Raw genomic sequence first — 25,967 nt, forward strand, 5'->3', positions numbered from 1 at the left:
TTGAAATACCTTGCTGGACTGTTAGTGAATGACAGTGTAAAGCATCCTGTAAAATCATGGCATCTGGTATACTGTCATTTTCAAGAAAAGTGGTATTTTTGTATCAATTTCCAACGCTGATCGGCCGACCAGCGTTGGAAAAAACTGGCTTTTTTTCAAATACTGGCCCCAGTTGACCATCGCACTTGTTTGCAATCGATTACACACATATAAACGGGTACAAGCCAGCTAGACTGGTTCCCTGACCTTACAATTCCCCAATGTATGTAAACTGCTCTGTTTCTTCTTAAATGGAGTCAGGGAACCAGACTACAGGAAAATGATTGTTTTTCTTGGTTTTTATAGCATTTTCAAACCCAAAACCTCAAAAAAGTCAGTGTTACTATATTTGCTATATATTTCCAACCCCGCAATTCCATCCATTTCTGAAAATTACAGCAAAAGCAAATGATGTATATTCCCTTGAAGTTATATTCAAAACCTTGCCAATGACTCCACAAAATTTACAGAGAGAAACCAACCCGAACAAAATATTTTGTGACATTTTTCATACTTTAATATTTAATCAACATTTTCAGAAGTCTCATACAATAACCCTGGCCATTTTTGTTTCCACAAAAGGTGTTACCACTTACGTACATCTTTTTAATTTTTTTGTTTTGTTTTTGTTGGTATTTTATCAAAACCGAATATAAGTTACGTTTAAGTGACATTCAGAGCCTTCTTGTGCAACACTCGTCTTATCAAAATAATTTGATTTTCAGGGCCTGTAAAATAAGTTAGATATAGCTATAGCAGTGTTAACACACAATTTCCATTTTAACTAAATGTTCGTATTGTACAAAAACAGTTAACATTTTTCCAAAACTTAGGTATGTTGTCATAGAGAATTTAATTTAATCTACATGCAGTGGATAATTAACCAAGCTTAAAAGAAATTAACTTATTTTGCCTTTGAAACCGTTATTTTTTACTGTGTTTGGGTAACATTCAGGTGCCATTCTAATTTACATTCAATTAATAAACAAGGTTTAAAAAAGCCCCACCCAAAATGGGAGGAGTTAGCAGTTTGTAAAACCCAAGCCAATGCGATTTGTATAAGTTTTGGCTATCAATCAACTGATAACATCCAATCAGGATGGAGTAAGGATGCTACCAAATATGGGCATGGGCGGAGCACAACTATGCAATTTCAAGCAATGTCAATTCATGTGTGGCCAATCAAAGTGTCGTGACAGGTTTATCCCATTTTTATCAAAGGGTAAGTTCAAGTTGCTCATCTGATACCGTTTGCTAACATGAAAAAGGCATACACTGTTTTACCAGTATGCCATATTCCTTTCAAAATAAAATGTGGCCAAAAAAAAGTAACAGTGTAAAAGCCCGCAGTAACTTGCTGCAGTGATTCTGTAATGACTGCCACTCACTCACACAAAGTCGTGCATGTGATCAGATAATTCAAAGCATGCGCTATGGGGGAAAAGACAATAGTATCTGCACAGGCAAAGTTAATCTTGACCAATAATTTCTGGGCCTGAAATCAGTTAGAGAGATACAACAACAAAAACATTTGGGGATTATTGTTTTGAAAGTCAGATATGGTCGGGATTTTTTGTTTTTGGCTTCATTTTATCAGCATACTCTTCGGACCAGTTTTCACTGGGCCCAGCTTCAAAGCCCTGCTTAACAGTTAGCAGAAAAGTTGCGCTTACTATAGCAGAAGATCATGCTGCTGCTTAAGCACTATTTCATGGTGTGGACTAGCCCCATAAATGTGGCCTATTTACTGGACTACCTCCGTAAACATAGGCCACACATCCACATGTACAAAAACGTGTCGCACTTTGCCAAATTTTGATTTTCACATTTAGGCTTAGTTTGTAGGGTTTTTTGCTTTAGAAGCATACTCACCCTCTTTATAGGCTAATCAGAAAGTGCTGCCTTTTTCAGATGTCTATTTTCGTGAAATTTCCAGATTCATTTGCACACGTTTGCGTATCAAAATTTCAACATGAAATTTCACAAAAATTAGACATCTGAAAAAGGCAGCACTTTCTGATTATAGCCTATAAAGAGGGTTAGTATGCTTCTAAAGCAAAAAGCCCTACAAACTAAGCCTAAATGTGAAAATCTAAATTTGGCAAAGTGCGACACGTTTTTGTATATGTGGATGTGTGGCCTATGTTTACGGAGGTAGTCCAGTAAATTGGCCACATTCATGGGGCTAGGTGTGGATGCGCTAACAGTTGCGCGCTCATGGAGATTTCTATTGTTACGTCACTGATTTATGCCATTTTTTTCCTCCGCAGTTAAGCGTGCTTTTTACTGTGCTTACTGCTCACAGTCTCTATGAAATAGATGGAGGCTCAGTAAGCACAAAATCGGCTGTTAAGCAGCGCTATTGAAATTGGGCATTCTGAATAGAGATCATTGTGAAAACAGTCTCATGCCATGACACAAAGTGATATTTCTTTCCGTTTCCACAAGTTTGGAGAGGAACAAACTGTCAGGGAGAAAATGTGCAGATGTATTCAAAATTAGTAATGATCAATCTTAAATCAAGGAAAATGTGAATGAATTGTGGACAGGAAACAGAATGAAGCTGCCAGGAAAGTGCTGATACATATGTTCTGAGAAGGAAGCTAATGACTCTTTCCTGGAAAAGAAATTAACTCACATAGTTGACAACAATTCGGGCGATTCACAATGCAGTGCGCCACCAAGAGTCTGCCAGGAAGAGTCCATTTTTCATGTTTACCGTCGACAAAGCATGGCCCATTTGAATGGGTGTCAGTAGACAACTTGAGCTCATTTGTTATAGATTTGGGCTCAGCGTTCTGCCGCCTTATAAAAAACACCATATTGATAAAAAGAAAAGAAAAGGGCAAACAGATACTCAAAACATAGGCCTACGCTTGCGAAACTACTGACCGGAAAAACTGACAATTTCAAATGTCCCGCGCTGCGAATTTGTCGACCATCTCCCACAATGTACTGGGAAAAATGAACTCTCTGTGGCAAACTCTAGGTGGCCCACTGCATTATGAATCTCCCAAATTCGGCACTCATTGTCAAGCAAGCTTTGTTATTAACTGTATGCGACAGAATACTGCATATATATTATATATATACCTTCTGAATCAAGTAATAATTAAATAGATGGAGTTAGATACATTCATTGGAACAAAAGCAACAGCAAGGCAAAACATTTACAAATTTTTCAACGAACCAAAACAAAATATATGGGATGTTTTAATTTGGTTAATACAGAGGCCCTTACTGGTATGAAAACTAATAATGTCACTGATAATGAACAACATGGGCTGGGGAAAGCAAGTTTGCATATCAATATACAAATCAAGTGCAAAATGTGGTCTCCTTCACCAGTCTGTACTCTCTGGGTCTGTTTGTGAGAAGGCTTACGTTGTATTCAACCAAGATTCGTCAGGCTGGAATGGAGGCTGCGCTGTGTTACACCCTATGTTGTTTTGTACATGTAAATCAATGTGTAGACCACACAGATTGGTTAGCCGAGCACATTGTACATTGAGAAAGAACAAAAATTCAGACTGGTGGCAGACAAGTCTATTGAACACCGCAGTGTGGTCCAGCTTTCAAAAGTAGTCTCACTCCACAAGCCGCAAATCAAAGCTACCAAGAAGACCTGCACGGGAGGAGTCCATTTACATCTATAGTCAATCCACTCTACTGAGGTCAGCTGTGATCCAACTGCTGGAGAGGAGGCTACTAGGCCACATAGTGATACTGGTTCTGATTGTCTTTGTCTCTCTCCATGTAGTCCCGGTCAATCAAACTCTCGATTCTCTTTTTAGATCCGACGGCTGAAAACAGAAACAACAAACACAAAGGTAAACTAGAGGTTGTAGGAACAACCACACGGTGTTGGGCCATGGACTACCGCAAACATTGCCACACACATCAACTCAAAATATGCAAGTTTAAATCCATGTTTGACTTTTTCAACATGCCGCCAGTGGGCGCTCTAACATTTGATGACGTCACCTGTAAAATTTTTGTACAGTACTGCCTAGGCAGACACTCACATCGTTGAAAGCAAGTTCGCATCTTCTGCCAATTTCAAATAATAAGGCACTTCCGGTTTCGACCGGAAGGAAGGGTCACGTGATTTTGCACTTAATACCAAAAATGAAGACCCTGCAATATTGTATCGATTGCCATAAAAATCAAAATCAAATCTGTAGCAGTTGATTTTATATTGATTTTCAAAGATTAAATCTAGAAATCTTTGATTGCTTGTAATATGATACTTGATGACGTCATTGTGACGTCATTACCAGAAAGTTCAAGAGCTATTTTAACTGTGCTATATAGCCAAATCTTGATTATATCTATCACGGTTGATTTTTTAGCAATTTTTGAAGGTTTAAAGGTCTTTTTATTGTAACTTCCGATCTGATGACGTAATCAAATTTTTTTTGCACATAGGTCAAGACCTATGTGGTCATCATGTACATGAATTCTGAATCGAATACCGCAAACTTCGCCACAGACATCAAGTGAAAATGCGTTTTTCGCGTTTTTTAACCTGCCGCTAGAGGGCGCTCCAACTCTTCATGGCATCACCCATTATTTTTTTTGAAAGGTCAATCCAGGCAGACACCAACACCGTTGAAAGCAAGTTCACATCTTTTTCCACTTTCAAATTATTAGGCACTTCCGGTTTCGACCGGAAGGAAGGGTCACGTGATTTCACGCGCACAGGATAAAAGGAAGAGCATGTATTATCATGTCGATTCCCGCAAAATTCAAGTTCCGGTCTCTCACGGTTGATTTTATATTGAATTCCAAAGATTAAATTTATTATATTTTGAAGTGACGTCACGTGACCCATGATGACGTCATGATGACGTAATTACAAAAAAGCACATCTTCAGTGGGTTGTGCATTCGTGTATTGACAATTGAAGTTCATATATGTTTTCATTTTGACAAACAATTTGCTGAGGAGAACTAAAAAAAAAAAAATAGTAAATTCTTACAATAACAATAGGTTTTGGGCTCAAGGCCCAACACCTAATAATGAACAATAAACATGTTTTCAACTGTAATTGGACACTTTTGGCTTTTCACCAGTTACTGTAGACACTCATAAATTTGACATTCCCATATAAGGAATGCTCATAGATTAATTGAGGGTATACTTGCTATATTGCTTGCCATGCATGGATCTGCTGCCGTGCCATGAGGCACCAAATAAGCCCGACAGAAAGCACATTCATTGGCAATTTAAAATTGGAACTCCCTATAGACTCCGTGCACAAGTACCTTCTCAACGAGAACGTTGGGGAGACCAACGTTGGGGAGACCAACGGGAGGGACATTCCAAGCCATTAGGCGCCTAACACTCATGAGAAGACGCAACTAGTTTGTGCACACTCATGACCAAGAACACCAGGTGTGTTTGAGATCCCCCTCACCCCCCTTCCCCCCTCCACCCTTACCTTGACTGGGAACTTGAGCTGGTTGTACAGCTCCGACACCAGTAACGTGTGGGTCAGGGTCTTACGCATCTTCATGATACGAACAATGGCGGCATCTATCTGGTATTGACGGTCTTGGAATACTCTCTCCTGCGTGTTGGACTGCTCCTCCGCCTGGAAAAGAAATCAACAATAAAAAAAGATTAGCCAGTCTCTTTGGCCAGCATTTGGAGAAGAACAATCATTTACAGACTCACACAGTTGGTAATAAAAGCAGTTAATTTCATGAAACAGTGCTTAACTCTTACAAAATGCCTCAGATTTGTGATACAAATTCGTTGCAGAGCTGCACAATCTACTCACGATTTCTTTCATGAAATTTGGCTTAGCTGCAGAACAGTTTGATATTTTAGATATATTTCTTTCAAATATTTTTAAACTGACTTGACTGCCCATTACTAGCTGCTGAGGTCACAAAATATCGAGAATATTTTGCAGCAAGTTGTCTACACAGTAGGTTGAGAGGAGTCACAGGAATTTCTTTTGCTCAAAAAGAAAAAGCTTTGCTCAAAAAGAAAAGAAAAAAAAAGAAGCAGCTAAACACTGATTTTTTGATACTCAGTGAAGTGTTTACATATGCCATACATTTAGACAGCTACGACTGGTCCATGACATAGAATTGCATTCAATAATCAGCAATGTACATGAGACTTCATGAAGATTTGAAATTCAGCAAAATGGGACAGTGGGACAAACATAACACAGATAAGTACATGTAGCTGCATGGAAAAGTGAGGACCTACCGTTTCTTTCATCTGGACTTGGTTGATCTTGATCCGACACAACCTGTGCTTGAAGTCACCATTGAAGCTAAACCGGTCACCGTCTTCCACATCTCTCCCCTCCAAGGATTAAAAACAAAGTTCATCATATCAGTGGCGAGTTTTCAAGTGTTTTTCCACACTAAATGCAACATGTTATCAGAACTTAGGGCAAAGATAAAACTCTAGCTACTCTCAAAACCGTCCTTCTCTTTATGCAAAACAAGACTGCATCTTACCCTCCACATATTGGCCATTCAGCAAGCGCCTTCTATCAGGTCTTTGGTAACCTCTTGTTGTATTACAACAATATGGCAGCCAATTGACCAATCAACACCTTAGGCCAAATTTCTGCTCGAAAAGACACCACAATTTCGAAAGTCGATTCCGATTGGCTGGCACGGGGTTGCATAAAATTTGCATGCTATGATATATCAGACATTCATAATGTGGCTCTGCACACGTGAACGTCTGATCCTCAGACTACTTTCCACACTGCAATGCCTTAAATTCAAACTTCGAAGATCCTTCAAAATCCACGGAATGGTTATGGAGGATTTTGTAGGATTTAGGAAGATACAGTCCATACTTTGCACAGTACTTAATACCCTTTGAAATTTGGCAGAACAAGGAGTATACCATTGGTTTCCTGCACAGTGGATGATTTTGGAGGATTCAAAAAGGTTCGTAGCAACAATGCATAGAGAGTTAAGGATTATCTGCTGAAATTGCTGAACCTAGATATCGTCGTGTCCGTGCAACAAGGTCATATCTCGTGTGAAACGCGAGTTTCAGAACGTCAAAAGGTTGTATCTCACTTAAAATAAAACAAAGATTTACACACAAAGTCAATGGACGTTGAGATACGACCTTGTTGCACGGAGCGTATTCACGCCAGATACCACTTTGTTGCAGAATGGAGTTACAACCTTGTTGCACTGACGCGACGATATGAGGACCACTTGATTTCGGCATAATTGTTTTCTTGACTTCAGCCTACCTTGGGTAATTTTGTGATGACTCGGGCCTTCCCGCAGGCCAAAGATTGAAGTGTTCTCCTCAGCTCCGTATCCTCTGTGACAGAAGACAAACATTTGAAAATTATCTTTCGCATTAGCTTTGCTCAGGAATGTAGAGTACACTTTGGTTCCTACTGACTAGTAGTCTTCGTTCAAGACACTAGTGGTCAATAGTGGATCACTGTGCACTGAAACCATTACAATTGGCTAATGAAAGGATGATCAGAACTCAAGGGTGAAAACCAGCTCAGGGAGGGGATGCACAACTGTGAAAATCAGCCATACTGCGATCATGGTTTTGGTTTTATAATTATTTGGTTATTTTGTTTTTCTTTTGAATTTTTTGTCAATAAATTCTTTTTGTCCTTTTTTTGTTTGAAATCTAGAATTTGTCTCCTGTCTCTATAAATTCAATTTCTTCGCGACTTTTCTTTTCAAGATCCTGAGTTTAGTTTAGTTGTATTAGTTTTAGTGCAAGTTCCCTAAGTGTGTCATTTTTCCAGGTTACACTAACAAGAACCAGCTGAGTACCAGTTACAAGCAATACACATTACTTGATGTCATGGCTGGTAACCTGCTTTTGCTTAGCAAATATTTTCTATGCTTAGCAGCTCTGTCATATTAGCTTCAGATGAAAAACAAGCAAGGAGGTAAAGGAGTTTAGTGGCAGCAATGGACTTTGTGTACAAGTACAGTCGTTTTCCTAGTTCCGGATTTTCCTAGTTCCGGATAGCTTCAAATAAAATCTACCTCTTTTGGATTAGTCTCCAATAATTTTGTTCTGACGATGTGCATTTTGAAAAGAAAAATGTAAGCTCCTTGATACACAAAGATTTTTCCGATAAAATATTTAGAAGAGGAATTTTGAGCTGCGAATCGACGATAAATTTTCTCCTCGGTATATCACTTGTACCATGTGATTTCGAATATTTTGTTCATACACTACAGTTGTATAAACTCTTCCATCGAATGCTTGTTGAATCAAAATAAGTTGTAAAGTCTCTAATTTTTGAAAATTCGCCAACGAATGACCATATGCTTTTGCCTAGTTCCGGATAGCGCATGCACTTTACGACCCAACTACACGCGCGTTAATCGATTTTGTGTGACATATTCTGTGCTGGGTCAAAGATTTTCGGTCCGTGCGTGAGTTCGAGCCATTGGGCTGCACACAAAAGTTTCAAAATCATTTACGTTTTTGTCTCGTTTTAAAATTTGCTGGAATTCTCTTGAATGAACTATTTTTGGAAAATGAAATAATACTTTATCAGAAAATATGCTTGATTTGGTTGGTTCTGGCTGAAAAAAAGTTTTCTCGCGTGATTTGTTTTTCGCGTGAAGCAGTTTTGATTGATTCGGAACTGATTGAACCAATCCGGAACTAGGAAAAGTGACATCGGTACTTAAAATCAAAATAAAAAGAGCTTAAATTTTGAGCTTAAATTTTTGGTCTCTCCATCACTCAAGGTAAACTTTTTAATCAATGTCACTTGAATTCGTGGAGTAGTTGAGCCGAAAGCAGCCTGAATGATGTTTGCTATCCGGAACTAGGAAAACGACTGTACCCCGTCAACGGTTACAATGAAAGAGTTAAGGAGACCACCGGACCAGAGGTTCCTACGCATTACCGTCAGCGCCAGATACTCACTTGAAGATACAACTGGGTTTTGAACACAAGAAATAAACTCAGTCTTGAATGCTTCCCCCGCTAGTATATGCCCAAGCAGTGTGCTCTACCTACTGGAGCTTTTGAAAGTGGTCAAAAAGCGTCATCTTCCGTTCGTGCTGGGAGTCCATGCAGAGTCATGTTACCACCTACCTATGCCTGTAGCCTGGGCAATGTCTTCTAGTGAGTAGTCATCCCCCTCATTGAACATGAGAAGAACTAGGCTTTGGAACAGCGACACGTGTAATTCTTTGACCTTAGAGGACAAAAAAAAGAAAAGAATGAAAACCTCACTTTTGAAAGTTAATAGTTGAATGAGCAAAACCTGTTATCACATTTACACTGCAAGCTTCCGATGTATCAAAAGAGGTTTAATGACAATTTTTCTTTTCTACACTATTTCCTCTTGATCTGCTTTATGAAAGGAGGAAATTGGTGTTTTTTTTAAGTATATATACTTCACACTCCATTGTGTTTCCAGAACAGTGCACGAAAAAAACTGTACCTCTTCTCAATTTTGTTCAGTTTATGATAAAAGTTAAAGGCAAATCCAACAATGCTCATGCGGTATTTTTTCTTTCATTAAGAAGTCAACTGAAATTTCAGGTGTTTTTTTTTTCTCAACATTTTGAGATCCTTTTCCTACCTCCTTGAACAGTGCTTTGACCACACAGTGACCCAGGTTGGGCTGCCATTGCAGCTTGCGACCGCTGTGCTTACTCAGGTAAAAATGTTTGAAGATTTCTTGTAGCTTCACCATCTGAAAATAGGTACAATTAAGAAGTCTTGAAAACCTGTATGATATTGCTTTCTCATTTATGATCACTAATTTCTGCAAAACAAGAAGAAGTCTGTTTTCATTTACAGGAAATTGTATGACCCGTTTCAATAAAACTGTGCAAGAACACTCTTTTCCGCCTTATCAAGTGTGTAGCGGATAACCTCAAGTATCTTTTACTAACGGTATCCTTGCAATTGTTTCCACTGAGGGCGTACTTAAGCAGGGAGACCATTCAACAAATGGGATGTGACATTGGATAACCAAAATCTACACCGGATCTGTACCGTACTAATGCATTGTGTAATGACCTGAGCAATGAAAAACACTATACTGCAGTTCTTTACCAGCAATTTTAAACATTGATGAGTTTAGAGGGTTTTATAATACTTATCTGCCACTACTTCCAAACCATTTGTGATTTAACCGCTTGACATTTTGCTGGATGACAGTTAAAGAGTGTCTTCTTACCTCGGATGGTAAGAGTACCTCCATGGGTGTGTACGTCGGCCAGTAGCCCATCGTTAGTATGTTGACGGTTAGGTCTATGTTACCGGGGATGCTTTGGTGCTGCACATGCTAAATGAAAATAAATACAATCCATACAAATATTATCATTTACCATATAAATTTTGTTGTGTGGTGCTAAAATCACAGTTAACACAGCTTCAAATTATGTAACAACATATGTAACAACAGATTTGGGATGATTCTGACCAATTTTGAGAATTTTGAGAAGAACATTACTTCAGGAAACGATGCTGTGTATACAACTATTAATTAACAACTGTTCACAAAATCTGCAACACAGAAAATATTTGCTTACCAAAAATACAGGTCACCAGCCAGAATGCCCTGTATACACATTGTTTATCACTGGTTCTCACTTATTTTTACTTACAGCACAAACAATTTGGTAAGCACTATTTTCTGTTTAATCTTGTTTATATCCTGACCTGCTTGAAGGCAATCATGATATCCTTAGACAGCTCCATGTCTTTGAACATGCCCTCCAGTTTACTGGTGAAGGCTCCACCGCATTCTGAAAGCATACATTACATCATGTATATTGTGGTGTCAGGTGGTTAATAACTCTAACAGAGTAGTAGTATTAAATCCAAGACGTTCTCAGTGGTACGGTGTTTCAGCGCGCACGGGTTATTGGATAGTGCAGTGATTCACTAAAGCAGGCGCCCTTTACACACGCGCAAACAAGGCGCAAAGGACCTTCTAGGAATCTCGTATTTCTGCTCAGGAAATTCGGTGCAGAACTGTGTGTGCATTTGTATGCATTCATGATGTAGCATGTGCAGTTTCTGTACGTACTGCAGTATTCCAAGCCACGGGTGCACAGCTTGCAAGCCTGTAGGCCTAAGTTTCATTGGATAAACAAGTCGGACCACGTGGATGAAGCCATCAATTTTGCAGCAAAGAAACTGGGCTTTGGAAAGCTAACAAAAAATCATCAAATCAGTGCTATGTCACCTGACTAACAGTTTTCAAACTGGCTCTTTTGTTTCCACCAATGTAGATGCGCAATTATTCCTGTCAAATTGTGCATATTAGGTCACGCCCTATTCCTATGCGAGATTCCTAAGACGTTCTTTGCGTGCCATTCGCCATTCGAGTCAGGTTTACGGATGGGAACAGAGCGCCCTCAAGGGGGACAATGTGCGACATGAATGATGCTGCGCGGTACAAAGGCTGTACGGTCTATCGTGAATTACCCTGCTTAGAACGTCTGGCACTAAGACTAACAGAGTACAGGTTGGTTGACACATCACATGGATTACAGTAACAACTAATTTAGTTTGGGTAATGGTCATGGGAATCCCGGTACATACCGTTATTTCGTTTTACCGTTTTGGATTTCCTCAAAAACAACAACAGTAAACGAACCATTGACCGTTTTGTCGTTTTACAGTTTTGTAAAACGATTAAACGGTATTACCGGGTAAGTGACAAAAAACAATTACCTTTTTGTTGTTTGTTTAAATTGTAAAAAGCCATAAATGGTTAGTTGCTATATTTTTAGAGTGTTGTTTTACAAAAACGTGACAATGACAACGGTCCATATAGTTTTGCCGACCATTTTTTGATTCAGGTTCGGCAATTAGGCAATGCACCTTGGAATGTTAATGTGTCCTGGCCTTGGGATCGAGTCATTGCCTGAAGCCCAAATTGCCTTCCTTACACTTGATTACGTTGTTCTCACGACAGAATCTGTGAATATTGGCTATTGAAGAACCGCGCCAAACTCTAATTTCCTTCAACACCTGCAACTTCTTTACTGTATCCATTGTGAAATTTTCTCCTTGAAATTTTCCAGCGCCATTTTTGCTTGCAACTCTTCAAGCCCCACCAGCTGAATGCACGGCATGGTCCCCCTCCACCCCCTTGCATGCCCACCGCCACAAAATGCACCACGGACTGTTAACTATGACACAGTGAAATAAAAAAAAACAGTCTGTATTCAATACTGACCGTTTTGCTGTTTTTCAAAGTTATTTGTGTAAAACTGTAAAACAAACATCATTGATCGTTATGCTGTAAGGAAATTTACTAAACTGATAAAACGGAATTATCGTATTTATCTTAAAACCGTTTGATCGTTTTACAAAACTGTAAAACGACAAAACGGTCATGGTTCGTTTACTGTGTTTGTTTTTGAGGAAATCCAAAACGGTAAACGAAATAACGGTATGTACCGGCATGGGCGGAGATCCCGGGGGGGGGGGGGGGGGGATGGGGGGGATATATGCATAGGCATTATTTGTGTTGCTAGGTGACCAGAGCTCCATTGTGCAAAGATAGCTTAGGCCTACACTTCCAAATACATTGGATGAGAAATTTTAGTTTTGAAGATCTTTTATATTTGTTAATGCTTGAAGGTGTTAATTATTGTCATTTATTGCAATTCAAGCTCAAGAAAAGGTTGAATTTTGACACCATTTTGCACCTAAAATTGTGTAAACCCCAGGGGGGGTTTACCTCAACCCCTAGCAAGGGCCTTGCGCCTGCAACCCACCAGGGGGCCCTTAAGCGGTTTCTTGGACCCCGTGCCGTGTCGCGTTCCACACAAGGATGGCCTTTCAAAAATCATCCCCCCCACCTGTAACAAGAAATCTCCGCCACTGTGTACCGGGATTCATGGGGGTCATCGGATCAATTTGGTAAATTTTGGCAATGGGTAACAACAAAATTGTCAACAGACAACTCAGAGCAGAAAGATAGCCAGATCTACTTCCCAGGTCAATTGGCCGCCACAAAATCAAATTGGATCTTAGGGGACTGATCATCATCTGACTTCTGGGGGCAGATGGTCAAAGTGGAGGAGACTGGACACTATAGGACAATACAGTGTTGTATTGGGGGGGGGGGGACAAGACAACCCCCTCACACCCCTCAAGCAATGCCCTTGGTAATGATCAGCATCACAGTGAAACTACACTTGTGTGATGTTATGTATTTTGGCTAAAGCATGAACCAACACTAAGGACTGGACAGTGCATACTCACCTTGTTTTAATTTGGACAACATTGATTTCTCAGCGTCGACTGATGCACTCTTGCCAACCAGTAATCTCTTGGCTAGGTCTTTCTTGTAGAAGGCTTCAAACACATCCTTGCCTGAGGAGACCAAAAAAAGCCACGTAACTTACACGGATTTCATTATTTTCCAGTAGAAACAGCATGATGCATTTTGGTCAAGACTTGCAACCATTCACTGTTTGTTAGGAGATATTGACTCCGTGCACAATGTACCTTATGCCACACATGCATGAACCATTGCATGTACGAAGTGTGTCCCGCACACGGTCAAGTTGTCACCCCAATCCAAACAGAGAAATGTCCTTATCTGCTATGAACAACATCACAAGATTTTTAAAAATCGGGGGAAAAAAAGGGTTTGAAAAAGAGTTGAACATACCGTGGATGAACCTGAAGATGACCATTATTTTGTCCAGCAATCGTTCTAGCTCCTCCTCTGTGGCTTCCTTGTTGCCAGCTCGGAGCTTGTTGTCAACATACTTGGCTGTAGGTAAGAGATGAAACAAAGGGTATTGACCATCGATGTAAGCACATGAAAATCCACAAACATCCACCCACATTTCCGTACCCACAACTATCAGATCTGAAACTTGTACATCCACACCAATCACATCCATTTCCACATCCACAACTACCAGATCCACAACTACCACATCCACAAATATTTCATCCACAACTACCACATCCACAACTGCCTCATCCACAACTACCACATCCACAACTACTACATTCACATCTGCCACATCCACATATGCACAACTGCCACATCCACAACTACACGTGCCACATCCACATCTGCCACATCCACACATGCAACATCCACGACTGCCACATCCACAACTACCACATCCACAACTGCCACATCCACAACTACCACATCCACATTTGCCAAATCCGCATGCAACATCCACAACAACCACATCCACAATTACCACATCCACAACATCTACAATTACCACATCCACAACAACCACATCCACAATTAACACATCCACAACTATTACACCAACTACATCCACAACTACCACATCTATCACCTACAACTACCACACTTACAACCATTACATCCATATCTCCCACAATCACACCTCAGATATCCAGCAATTCCACTCTGAAAACTTTCACAACTACATGTTTCATATCCACAACTTCTACATCCACCCCCTTCTTACCGACTAGCTCGGCAGGCTTATTCAGCCTCTTGTTGATGAAGCTCTCAAATGACTCCTTGAGCGTGTTCTGGAACTTTTCATTGTCAGCGAAGCAATCAGTCATGATATTGTCCATCTTGTCCTTGAAGTCCAGCAGCTCCTGCACCATAGTTTTGTCTTTCTCAGGATTGATAATGATGGTTGTGCCTGTTTTCTGTAAAAAAAAAATTATATAGATATTTTGCTAATTGGTCTTCACAATGCCCTGAAGTGCCCTGCAGTTCCACTCTTCAAACTGCTTCAAACCTCCCCAGTTTTTCAGCAACTAATAATTGCTGTTTAAAGGTAGAGTATATCATTTGCAACTATCCAAAAAGTAACTGACAAAATTCTTGTTGAAAAGCATACCTGGTTTAAAGACAGTAATGGCACTAAACTCCCTGTGAAATTATTCTTTCTGGCATGCTGTCATTTTGAAGAAAACAATAAAAGAAGGTCATTTCCAAAGATGCGTCTAAAGATGCAATTTTGGAAATCTCCGTTAGTAGTTCGGTTTGTAATTCGGCAAAGCCGTGAATGGGTGCACGCAAACGTTAGCACGACGCACGCGCCCACGGTTGCTATAATTCGTCGATTCAGTGCATGACATCACGTAGCTGCAATCGGCTGAATGAAAACGTGTCCCGGACGCTGATTTCGGGCGCAATTCAAAACATGCCTTGACAACTTTTGAATTGAAATTGAGATCCTAGAATATTGCTTTTTCGGAATATACAGCATTCACTGAGCTAAAACGTCATTAGGTTAATTTTGAAGCACCTCCTTTAGATTTTGAGCACTTTTGTTGCTTCAAACGAAAAAAATGCATAAATGACAAATGATATACTCTACCTTGAACATGATACACAACATTTCTGAAAACAGCCATAGTGAGCAGTACATATGAACTCTACTAGACATCAAGTTAATAACGTTGGTTTATTTTATCAATGCTTTACCCCTTGCCATTTTAGATACCACAAAAGATTGATCCCATTTGCAGGCGGTTGCAATGTGTTTTGTCAGATGACAGTGGCAGTGGATAGGGTGGGATTCTATCCATGCAAACAACACAAACATTGCACAACCTTCACCATTTTTCTGGGTTATATACAGTGAAATCCTGAAGTCAAACCTCAAGGGACCAGGTTCAAAATTTGACTTAAGCAGAGTTTTGAGTTAAGCAGGGTTGTAGTGTTATACTACTGAAGGCAATGGATTCTTTGTTTGACTTAACAGTTGTTTTGAGTCATCAGAGTTTGACTTATCGAGATTTCACTGTACAAGGAAAAATGTTATGCTACTAATATTACTTTAGCCCAAAGCCCCAATGGCATTTTGGCATGAATCCCTACAAAACACATCAACACAACACTTGTCGAAGTGCAACAAAGATCCGACATGTTAACTACCCAAAGGCAAAAACTGCCTGAGAGGCCTTCGCAGGATCCAAGAGTGGTATCGTTCAATGCAACTAGCTCCCATTATCTCAGAATTGACCGTTTATGCACTGTTGTTGAAGGCTTGATGCAGCAAGATCCCAAAATGTTCTACACCTGATGCACCGTGCTGTGTCTGGCAGGGCTAGGGTTAAAGGCATAGGGTTAACCAACAAGATGGTTCTCAAACCATGGGTCCCGCCTGCTTTTGCGATTATCTGTAAAGAGTGACCTTTGACCTTGATGTGTGACCTTTGGCATCATTATTACTTGAAGGTACCTATGTTGCATCTATGACCCAAGTTTGGTTGCAATTGGACTTAAATTTTTCAAATGAGACCAATTTTACATGTTCAGCCTAATATACAACTTGACCTCAGATGCCCTTAGACCTTGGTATGTGACCTTGACATCGTTATGAAGGTTGCCATATTGCCAACCTCGTTCCCATGGGTACGAGATCTTGCTATGCCTTGCGTGATCTCAACCCCTGGAATTGTGTAATTATAATTAGGCTGCAGTTTATCCGTTTTACGCGCCGACGCCATCTTTAAAATGTTTAAAGTTATGTTTTTTTGAAGAATCAATGCTTTCAAACCTTACCGTTTGGACGTTGCGTTATTAGCAAAGATTTGTATTAAAGGTACGTACCCCTTTCGTCCTTTTACAACCACAGATACAGGGGTTTTTTTAGCGAAAAACGAGGCTGCCATAATCCATATCGTACAGGCATCGCGCAGTTTTGAATATTCGTACGTGACGAGACGTGCAAAGCACGCGAGCGCATTATGGGCGCGCCCAGCGTACAATCTTCGAAATGCGTGCGCAGTACGCTCTAAATAGCCAGTCAGCATCGTTTACGTGTTCATCACCGCCAGGGGTTAGTGAAGGAACGCTCACGAGCCCATGGAGTCAAGGCTGCCATATTGCATCTATGACCCAAGTTTGGTTCCAATTGGACATCAATTTTTGAAATGAGACCAATTTGACATGTACAGCCTATTTCACAACTTGACCTCAGATGACCTTAGACCTTGGTATGTGACCTTTGACATCATTATCATATGAAGGTTGCCATGTTGCATCTATGACCCAAGTTTGATTGCAATTGGACTTCAACTTTTTGAAATGAGACCAATTTGACATGTTCAGCCTATTTCACAACTTGACCTCAAATGACCTTAAAACTTGGTATGTGACCTTTGACATCATTATCATTAAAGGTTGCCATGCTGCATCTATGACCCAAGTTTGGTTCCAATTGGACTTCAACTTTTGAAATGAGACCAATTTTACGAAACTTTAACCAAAATACCACGGACATACACATACATACTTGAATACATACGGACAGACATAGTGATTGCATGGTCTGAACAAAGTTCAGGCGAGACAATAAAATAGGCTGCTGACCTTGATGTAGGCACTGAAGTATTGGCAGAGCTCTGTCAGGCCTGACTTGGTACGCTGGAACAGGTTGTAAAGAAGAGCTAGGTCCTGGGTCCTGTCCAAATCCAACAGATCATCCAGACCTGAATATAACGCAATACAATTTAATATACTTTTAGTTCCATGAAAATCAATACAAGTGATACACGACCCTATATACAGAATATTTACCGAGAAATTGAAAATAGCCTTGGCCAATTTTCATTTGAACATATCAACGGTGTTTTCACGAAGTGACAAAAACCTCAATGTCATGCAAAAAGATCATTCCGAGATAATCGCATTTGGAGTTAGTCCTTTTTTCAAAACACATTTTCGACTAGTTTGTAGTTATAGATTTGGGAAATTTTGTATTGTCAAGTAACGTATGCTTAGTTCTTTGCTAATTCAAAGTTGTTTATTAGAAGTCTCTCTTAATTAAACTGTAGTTCATTAATAAAGATCAATGAAGATATTCTTCTCTTCGTGAAAACAGCAAAACGCAGAGGCCTCTATATTTTGTTCCATTAAGTTGTACACTCTTCATCACTTTGTGAAAAAAATAAAACGTTCTAACCAATTTTAGATTTGCGCATCTTACGTCACTGCAGTGCGCGCGCCTGTTCTTTATCGACATCGTTTGCGGGGCGCGCGTCCACTCCCATCCTAACGCGTGTGTAGAAAAATGCATTATTCCTCTGGCCCTGCTAACGAGGTAAGTTTTTGTCACTTCGTAAAAACAGAAAAACACAAATTTCAGGCTTTTTGTCAAATATTTGTGTACGATAATTAGAAAAGTAAACAATAGTTCGCTTTGAAACTTGGTCAAATTCTTCTTTTTGTCAAGAGCAATAAATTGGCCAGCAAAATTCAAAATCGAAAAATTAATCGATTTTGCAGGTTTTTGTCACTTCGTGAAAACATCGTCGACATGTGCACACACACATAGCATATTCCTAGAGGAATTCATCTCTGAACATGGATGCAAAGCAGTAATGGCACTCAGAAATACTCCTCAAGGGATTCTGTCGCATGAAGCCAAGTGTCAACCCCTTCAGCTACCAAAAGCTAGTAGGAAGTACAATAAATGATTGTTATGAATCCAATGAGTTTCAATCAGTTCACATCACTAGGACCAACCTTTCTGCAGGATCACGCCGACATGGGTCTCCAGCAGTTGCTTTTCTACACAGGCTATTAGCAGTTTCCTCGTGGTGTGATCTAAGTAGTACATGATTCGTTGCGATTCCTCTTCTAGTCTCCGATCCACATGAGCCAAGTATTCAGGGACCTGGGTCAAGAGTGGCGCATTCCAAACAAAGTTGGAAGTTGCAAAAATATTTTTGTTTGTATAAATAGGATGGCCTGTGGAATGTTAGTTGGGGCCAAATGTGTGGAGATATTAAGCACAAATGTGTGCAAAGCAAAGAAAAGATGTGTTTTGAAAACCGAGTTACCGACCAAAATGTCAATGAAGTTTTATACTACTATTGACCATCGCTCTGTGGATTGTTGCACAATGTATAGATGTATAAATACATGCAAACATCTCTCTCCACGAAATTTGGCCCAGGTCTTGTGTACTGAATCAATGCATACAATAAACATTTTTGTAAATGCACATACGCACCTAAACACCGTTAACCCTAGCAACTCTAATACTCAAAAATGTCAAACACTGAGACTTTAATGGACCCCATTGTGTTCGTTATAGTGACATTCTGATGTATTTTAATTCCCGATAATGGTTCTGACCATTTGACTACTCACGTCTCTCTCATGCATAAGCTGCCGGCCCTCGGCAGCATACAGCCGGTCCGTGGCCTCTAGGAACTTCCTCTCAAAGGCTTCCTGATAGATCTGCAGGTCTGACAGCATGCGTAGCAGGCTCTTGAGCAGACTGTGATCCACCACGTCCCCACCCCGTTCACTCTCAATCAGCTGCAGCAGGCCGTCCACCGTCCGTGCCTGAACCGTCTTGTTGCTGATGATGTGGGTGCGGAACAGATCCAGGCCCATATCCCTGAAAGCCAACAATGGAAAACTTTAATGATGCCAGATCAACACCAGGAAGAATGCCAAGGGAAGTTCAGGGCAAAAATCAAAGAATTTTAACCATTGTTACTCTCAAACTCATATAAATTTCTAGATCCATCAGGTTTGGTGAAACCCTGCCACTATTACATAATGTTTGATGCCCCTTTAAGTTGCACTCAGGTTGACCTTACGACGACACAGATCACTCTACGACTGACTTTTCAAGCTGCGCCTGAGCAACAACCGTTGGAAACATATCAGTCGCCGATTTTCTGCAACCTGAGTGTAACTGCGACAATATTAAGACACTCGGCTTCAGTCGGCACTAAACTAACAAAGTAAGTTATTCATCTTTATTTTTGTAAATATTTGATAAATATTCATACCTAAGATACAAGTAACATATGAAACTTCTTACAGGTTTTGAGTTGATCAAAACTAACTTACAGTTTGACAATTTTTTGTGAGTGACTCACCTCAGAATAAACTACAAGCTTACAAACGACTCGAAAACAACTCATACCAATTTTGAGGGAGGACATTTCAAGAAAGAGGAGGCAGGTGAGGGAAAAGGAAAAGGCAAGGCAGGAGGGAAAAAACATTTATGACATCAGGCATCTTTAGGTCATCTCTTTCCCTAAATTCTAGATGTATCCAAGAATCACGAGAAGTCAATTGTGAAGAAGTCTTCTGTTTATGTTTACACAGACATGTGCATGTACGTGTATGCACACATGTGGTTGTACATACACACATACATGAAAGCGAGCAAAGCGTGTACATGTTGCAAACCACTTACCAGAGTGAGGAAACAAAGGAGTTTTGAAGGACATAAGTTCTGTCCAGGAAGAGGAATATACTTCTGATCATGATCTGTAGAAGGAAATACATAAATAAGTATATTTCATTCAGATACAGAAGTGGACACTATCCTGAGCACTGGAAATATTTATAAAAGATGAGGCAAAACCTGTTTTCAATGTAAAAGGGCCACTGTATAAAGCCTATATGACAATAACAAAGAACTAAGTGGTACTAATAATAAATTGTTCAAGTCATTTAAAGAGATCTTAAAAAAAAAATCTACAGCACATTTATACCTCGGCCCCTAGCATAAAAAAGCTACAATTGATACGATCCTTGGTTCTTGAAATTGTACTGATTCAGTTTGCACAACATATGTGACCTATCACCACAAAATGAGCATAAAGTCAGACTTTTTAAGATTTGAGATATTCTTCTTTCTACACCTGTAGATTCTGCAGAACAAGAGCTTTCTAATGGCACATAACATTTAGGGGTACTAAAATCAGTAACAAAAATATAAACTGCCAACTTAACTGATGTTGTAAAAGTCATTTTTGAGAAAATGGCATTTAAAAAAATTGTGGTTGTATTACAGTGAATGAACAGTCAACTAACGATAAAACATGATGAAAACACTTTTTTAAAACGTTTGACAGAACAAAAAAAAATTGGTAAAAGGAGAACAGGACATACAAATTGAGGTTTAGATGAAAATCGAACACCCTTTCAAATTTTGCCACTGCCCGTCTGTAGGCCTACTGCAAAATGGTAATTTCCGAGTTTATGCTCATTTCATGGTGACAGCTCATGCATGGTCCACAAATGGATAATATTATGACTGATAACAGATGTTCTACATGTCCAAGCTGGTGTGCATTAACCTGTGTGTGCATGAATCCATCCAGCAATACATGTATGTGATACAGCTTAAAGGGAATGTACAACATTTGCAAACATCAAAAAATAAAACTACCAAATCATTTTGAAATATCTTGCTGGACTGTTAGTGAATGACAGTGTAAAGCATCCTGTAAAATCATGGCACCTGGTATAGTGTCATTTTCAAGAAAAGTGGTATTTTTGTATCAATTTCCAACGCTGATCAGCTGATCAGCGTTGGAAAAAACTGGCTTTTTTTCAAATACTGGCCCCAGTTGACCATCGCGCTTGTTTGCAATCGATAACACACCTATGAACGGGTACAAGCCAGCTAGACTGGTTCCCTGACCTTACAATTCCCCAATGTATGTAAACTGCTCTGTTTCTTCTTAAATGGAGTCAGGGAACCAGACTACAGGAAAATGATTGTTTGTCTTGGTTTTTATAGCATTTCTGAACCCAAAACCTCAAAAAAGTCAGTGTAACTATATTTGCTCTATATTTTCAACCCCCCAATTCCATCCATTTCTGAAAATTACAGCAAAAGCAAATGATGTATATTCCCTTTAAAGGGAATGTACAGCATTTGTTTTTGCTGTACTTTTCAGAAATAAATGGATTTGGAGGAAAGCAAATATTGTTAAACTGACTTGTTTCATGTTTTGGGTTCATAGATGCTGGAAAAAACAACAAAAACCAATCATGTTCTTGTAGTCTGGTTCCCTGACCCCACTTAAGATGAAACAAAGCAATTTGTAGACGTTGGTGAATTATAAGGTCAGAGAATCAGTCTAGCTGGCTTGTACCCTTCCACAGGTGTGTAATCAATTGCAAAAAAAAAGCGGAATAACTAAATATGAAAATTAGGAGCAGTTTTTGAAAAAAAAGCCAGTTTTTTCTAACGCTGGTTGGTCGACCAGCATTGTAAATTGATACAAAATACCACTTCACTTAAAAATGTCAGCACTCCAGGAGCCATGATTGTACGGGATGTTTTAGACTGTCATTCCCTAACAGTCCAGTAAAAAATTTTGTGGTAATTTGATCATTTTGTTTTTTGATGTTTGCAAATGTTGTATCTTCCCTTTAAACACTAGTGCTAGTGCTAGTCGACATCAATTAACTTCCATTGAGTTAGTTATCTGGGACAATTGGTTAATTGATGGTTTTATCTGATACACAACTTACCATCTGTCTACAGTGGTCCAGCCAACAAGTGTTTAGCTGTTTTAGATATGACAGGCTGTCCAGCATTTCAGTATACAAAAGTTAAGGGTGATTTCAATGCAAGATTGTGAACTAACTAGTCTTCACATAAATGGACAAAAAAAAAATATAACTTTTTTTCTGTTTAAACTATGTGTCATTTCAAGAAAATGTCAATGGATGGCACTGCCAACAATTAGACTGTTCAGTTATAGTTCATTTGCAATATATGAATTGGAAACTAAAGACTGTCAATGCAACTTTCACATTCACAAGAATATTCTTTTAGAAGGAAATGTAAACTTTAACTGTAATTCACACATATAAATGTATAGTACATTTATATTTACATATTTACATTAAATCCTTCTATTTACATAAATAAAACGCTTTCACTCCAAAACCCATTATTTTGGTGGTTGTTGCAGGATTGAGAGTAAGTAACACTAGTAGGTTCTAGGGCTGTCCATTTACGAATAATTTAGTATTCAATTACTCGACATTGTGTTTGAACGAATATTCGGATATTCGAAACTGCCAGCTGCAAATGTCTACCGCGCAGGTCAAAAGTTGCATGCAGAGCGCGCCAGTTAAAATTGCATGTGGCGATCGATGGGGAGCATTTTGCAGTAAGCACTTTATAACTGTCAAGAGCTTTTACCTGCTAAAAGGATAAAAACAATGAACAGCCATCGACAAAAAAAGTTACCAGACAAGAAAAAGTGGAACCTGACAATAAAACGCCGCAACGTTATGATAAAGTAACATGACAGTCATGTGCGTAGTTTATTGTTTTTGAATATTCAAAGCCGCAAAAAGCTATTCTAATATTCGGTTGATGATCAAATATTCGACAGCCCTAGTAGGTTCCTCACAGTGGTTACTGTTAAGGGATTCCTGAAGGAAGGTTCCTTGCAAAAAGTCTTAAATGAGCAAGGCTTAACCCAAACTACCCAGGGTGATTTATACTAGGAACCTTCCTCATCCTTGCAAATCCCAACATCATATGGTAAACTGTACACATAAACAGCTGGGCCCTGTTTATTTGTGGTATGCCTAATCCCACGTAAAGCACAGTCAGTTTACTAGTGCAGTACTCATCCTAACAGATTCCAACAAATCCTGGTGTTGGAGTTTGGCTGGTTGGCGATCGTTAGGGGTAATGTGCCATAATGACATGTGAAATGCACATCTGTAGTTTACTAGCAGGTCAGACAGAGTAGGAAGCACAAGCTACTCTTTATATAAACAGTTTTAACAGTTTAAATGATAGAGATTTGCCCATGGTTTTGCATCCAACATTAATAAACAAAGCCAAAAAAGGATATCCAGTGTACTGCCCGATCTGCGAGCGGACATGGGACTCGCAGACTATCTTGAGCTTGTCATAGAGGGCAGCAGACATCTTGTGGGAGCACATGTTCTCTACGGCCTGATACAGCTCCTCCAGGCTATATTTGATTGGTCGGCTGGTGTGGATGGCCTCTACAGCTTCCTTCAACCGCATCCATGTCTGCTCTTGGTAGTTCTCCGGCAGTTCTGGCCTCACTGTTGAATAAATTAATCAAACCAAAAAAGGTCATGAAGTTTCTTTTTATTTTTGTACTTTTCATTAATTAGGCCCTAGTATGTTTTCATATAACATTTTATTCCTTTTTGATTCAATGTATTTATACTGAATTTAGCCTTCTGTAATCAAAGTTCCATCTTGCAGCAACATTAGCATTTGCTACATTTTCCAAGACAAGGGAAATAAAATTGACTTGTGCCTTCACCAGCTGTTTAGGTGCATTCAAAACATAAAAATGTGCTTAGGGGGTCCTAATAGTAATCATGGAGCTATAGAAAGACAGCAACTTCTCAAAAAAAAAAAGGAAATTAGAGATTTTTTTTCAGTTGTCAAAGGAAATTGTGCCTTGAAACTTCTGGGCGATTGCGTAAGTTTAGGGCCCCTCTTTATTTTCATCAAATTAGAGACAAAGGAGTTTTTGTATCATTCCAAAATGACTTTTTCATCCTAAAGCAGACGTCTCTTAATCCTAATGACATCATTTTTTTGAAATTTTGAACAGTTTCTTGCAGTAGAAAATTTGATATTCTTACGTTTTTTACAGTTGGTGCTAAGCGAATCAACGCAGTTTTGCATGTCCACTGTGGGTCGCGGTCTTTATTTTCCTGTTGCATTTTTTTCGTCTTCATCGTCATTTAAGTTTTAACCCAAAATTTTCCCTCAAAAAATAAAAGCCCTACCCTCTATCTACGGCATACATGTACCTGTTGGTTTGCAAGGAAAGAATGTTGTATCCTGACACCACTTTTTTCATCATATATTATTTCAGTGAAGGCCAATCATTGCAAAAATGTTCAAAAGACATGAATCTGGGACTGAGAAACATTTCCAATTTTGTTGAAAAATCCTTTTAAAATGCACTTGACTCTCCACAGGCTTAGTACACAACCAAAGAAGTGGCGTCTGAATATTACATTTTTCTGTTTGTAATTGTAATGTCGTTAAAATAAAAGTGGACATTTGTTCCCTTAATATACTACTAGGGAAATATAGGGCCCTACACTACACAATCGCCAACATCTGTGCACTTGTTACAAAATTGTTCATTTTTCTGAGTCCAAACGTTATGTTTTTTCCCCCCAACAATCATATTTACAACGATTGACACTCAAGGCTGTGAAAAAACAGTGGCAGCTGCAGCTGCAGCAGCATACTTAGGCCTACATCATTCTATCAAAAATCTGTCATCACAAAAGACCTAGAGCCCAACCCAAGGCCTAAGTGGTATTCACATAATTCAGACAGCAAGGTCTAGGCCCCCTACTTACATAACATAACACATTTTCCCATAATATTTATATTGTCTGTATTTTTGACCTAAAAAAAGAAATTGCAACTCAGTTATTACGGAAGCTGTCGTCATGGTCGTGCACACTTTCTGCACAATTAAATGTGTACAAAGTCTTACATTGATCATGCTGAAATATTCAATTTTTTTTCAACAGGTCCAACATCTGAATCTGAACAGTTATAACAAAAAAGTTCCAGAAAGTCAGACGTCTAGACGTCACACATGACATGCATTTATGCATGACAGTCACATGTCACAGATCAGAACATTTCTGCCAAACACTCAAATTTTACACCAACCTTTGAAATTCTTAATAACAAGCTTTTTTGAGCTTCCCGGTTTGCTGTTGGCTAGAGGAGAGGCTCTGCTTGTGAATCCATTATTTGACGGGCTAAGTGCCGAAAAGTTCGCCCGTTTTGGCGCTTCCCCCATGGCGATGTTGTTTTCGTCGCCCGACTCGCACAGATCGTCCCTTGTTCTTTTCCTGTGGTTGTTGCCCGATGCTCTCCTTTTTCTCGGCCCAATCTCCAGATCCGGTTTCAGGGATGAATTCTGCTCATTGCGTGTGAGAGGCATTCATGACCTAGGGTAAGGCCACCCAGAATGGCCCAATTTCGGCGAGAAACAGGCGGGAGAAACGCGGAAAAACTCGCCCGGTGGCCGAAAACTTTCGACGAAATTAACAAAATGGCAGCGCGCAGTACATCATGGACGCACGGAACTATGGGAGATTAAGGTCAAAGGTTATTTAAATGCCACAATCAAAACACGCAGCCATGTGACCGACAAAGTATTGTCAAAAATCATTAATAATACATAAGATC

General features: G+C 39.5%; 1 protein-coding gene across 1 annotated transcript; it reads right to left on the bottom strand.

Annotated features, from left to right (window-relative positions):
* Window positions 1-2,909: 2,909 nt before the first annotated feature.
* On the bottom strand, window positions 2,910-25,873 carry LOC119723788 (cullin-4A-like). The gene is given in 19 exon segments (XM_038194646.1): window positions 2,910-3,833; window positions 3,836-3,842; window positions 5,483-5,635; window positions 6,265-6,363; window positions 7,283-7,356; window positions 9,121-9,223; window positions 9,614-9,727; window positions 10,217-10,324; window positions 10,702-10,787; window positions 13,264-13,374; window positions 13,676-13,780; window positions 14,469-14,661; window positions 17,339-17,457; window positions 18,494-18,644; window positions 19,124-19,376; window positions 20,190-20,263; window positions 22,265-22,334; window positions 23,611-23,830; window positions 25,443-25,873. Coding segments are annotated over 19 exon segments (2,403 nt in total). The 5' UTR covers window positions 25,720-25,873; the 3' UTR covers window positions 2,910-3,747.
* Window positions 25,874-25,967: the final 94 nt, after the last annotated feature.

The sequence above is a fragment of the Patiria miniata genome, unplaced genomic scaffold (genome assembly GCF_015706575.1).
Source record: "Patiria miniata isolate m_02_andy unplaced genomic scaffold, ASM1570657v1 HiC_scaffold_17, whole genome shotgun sequence".
Lineage (NCBI taxonomy): Eukaryota > Metazoa > Echinodermata > Asteroidea > Valvatida > Asterinidae > Patiria > Patiria miniata.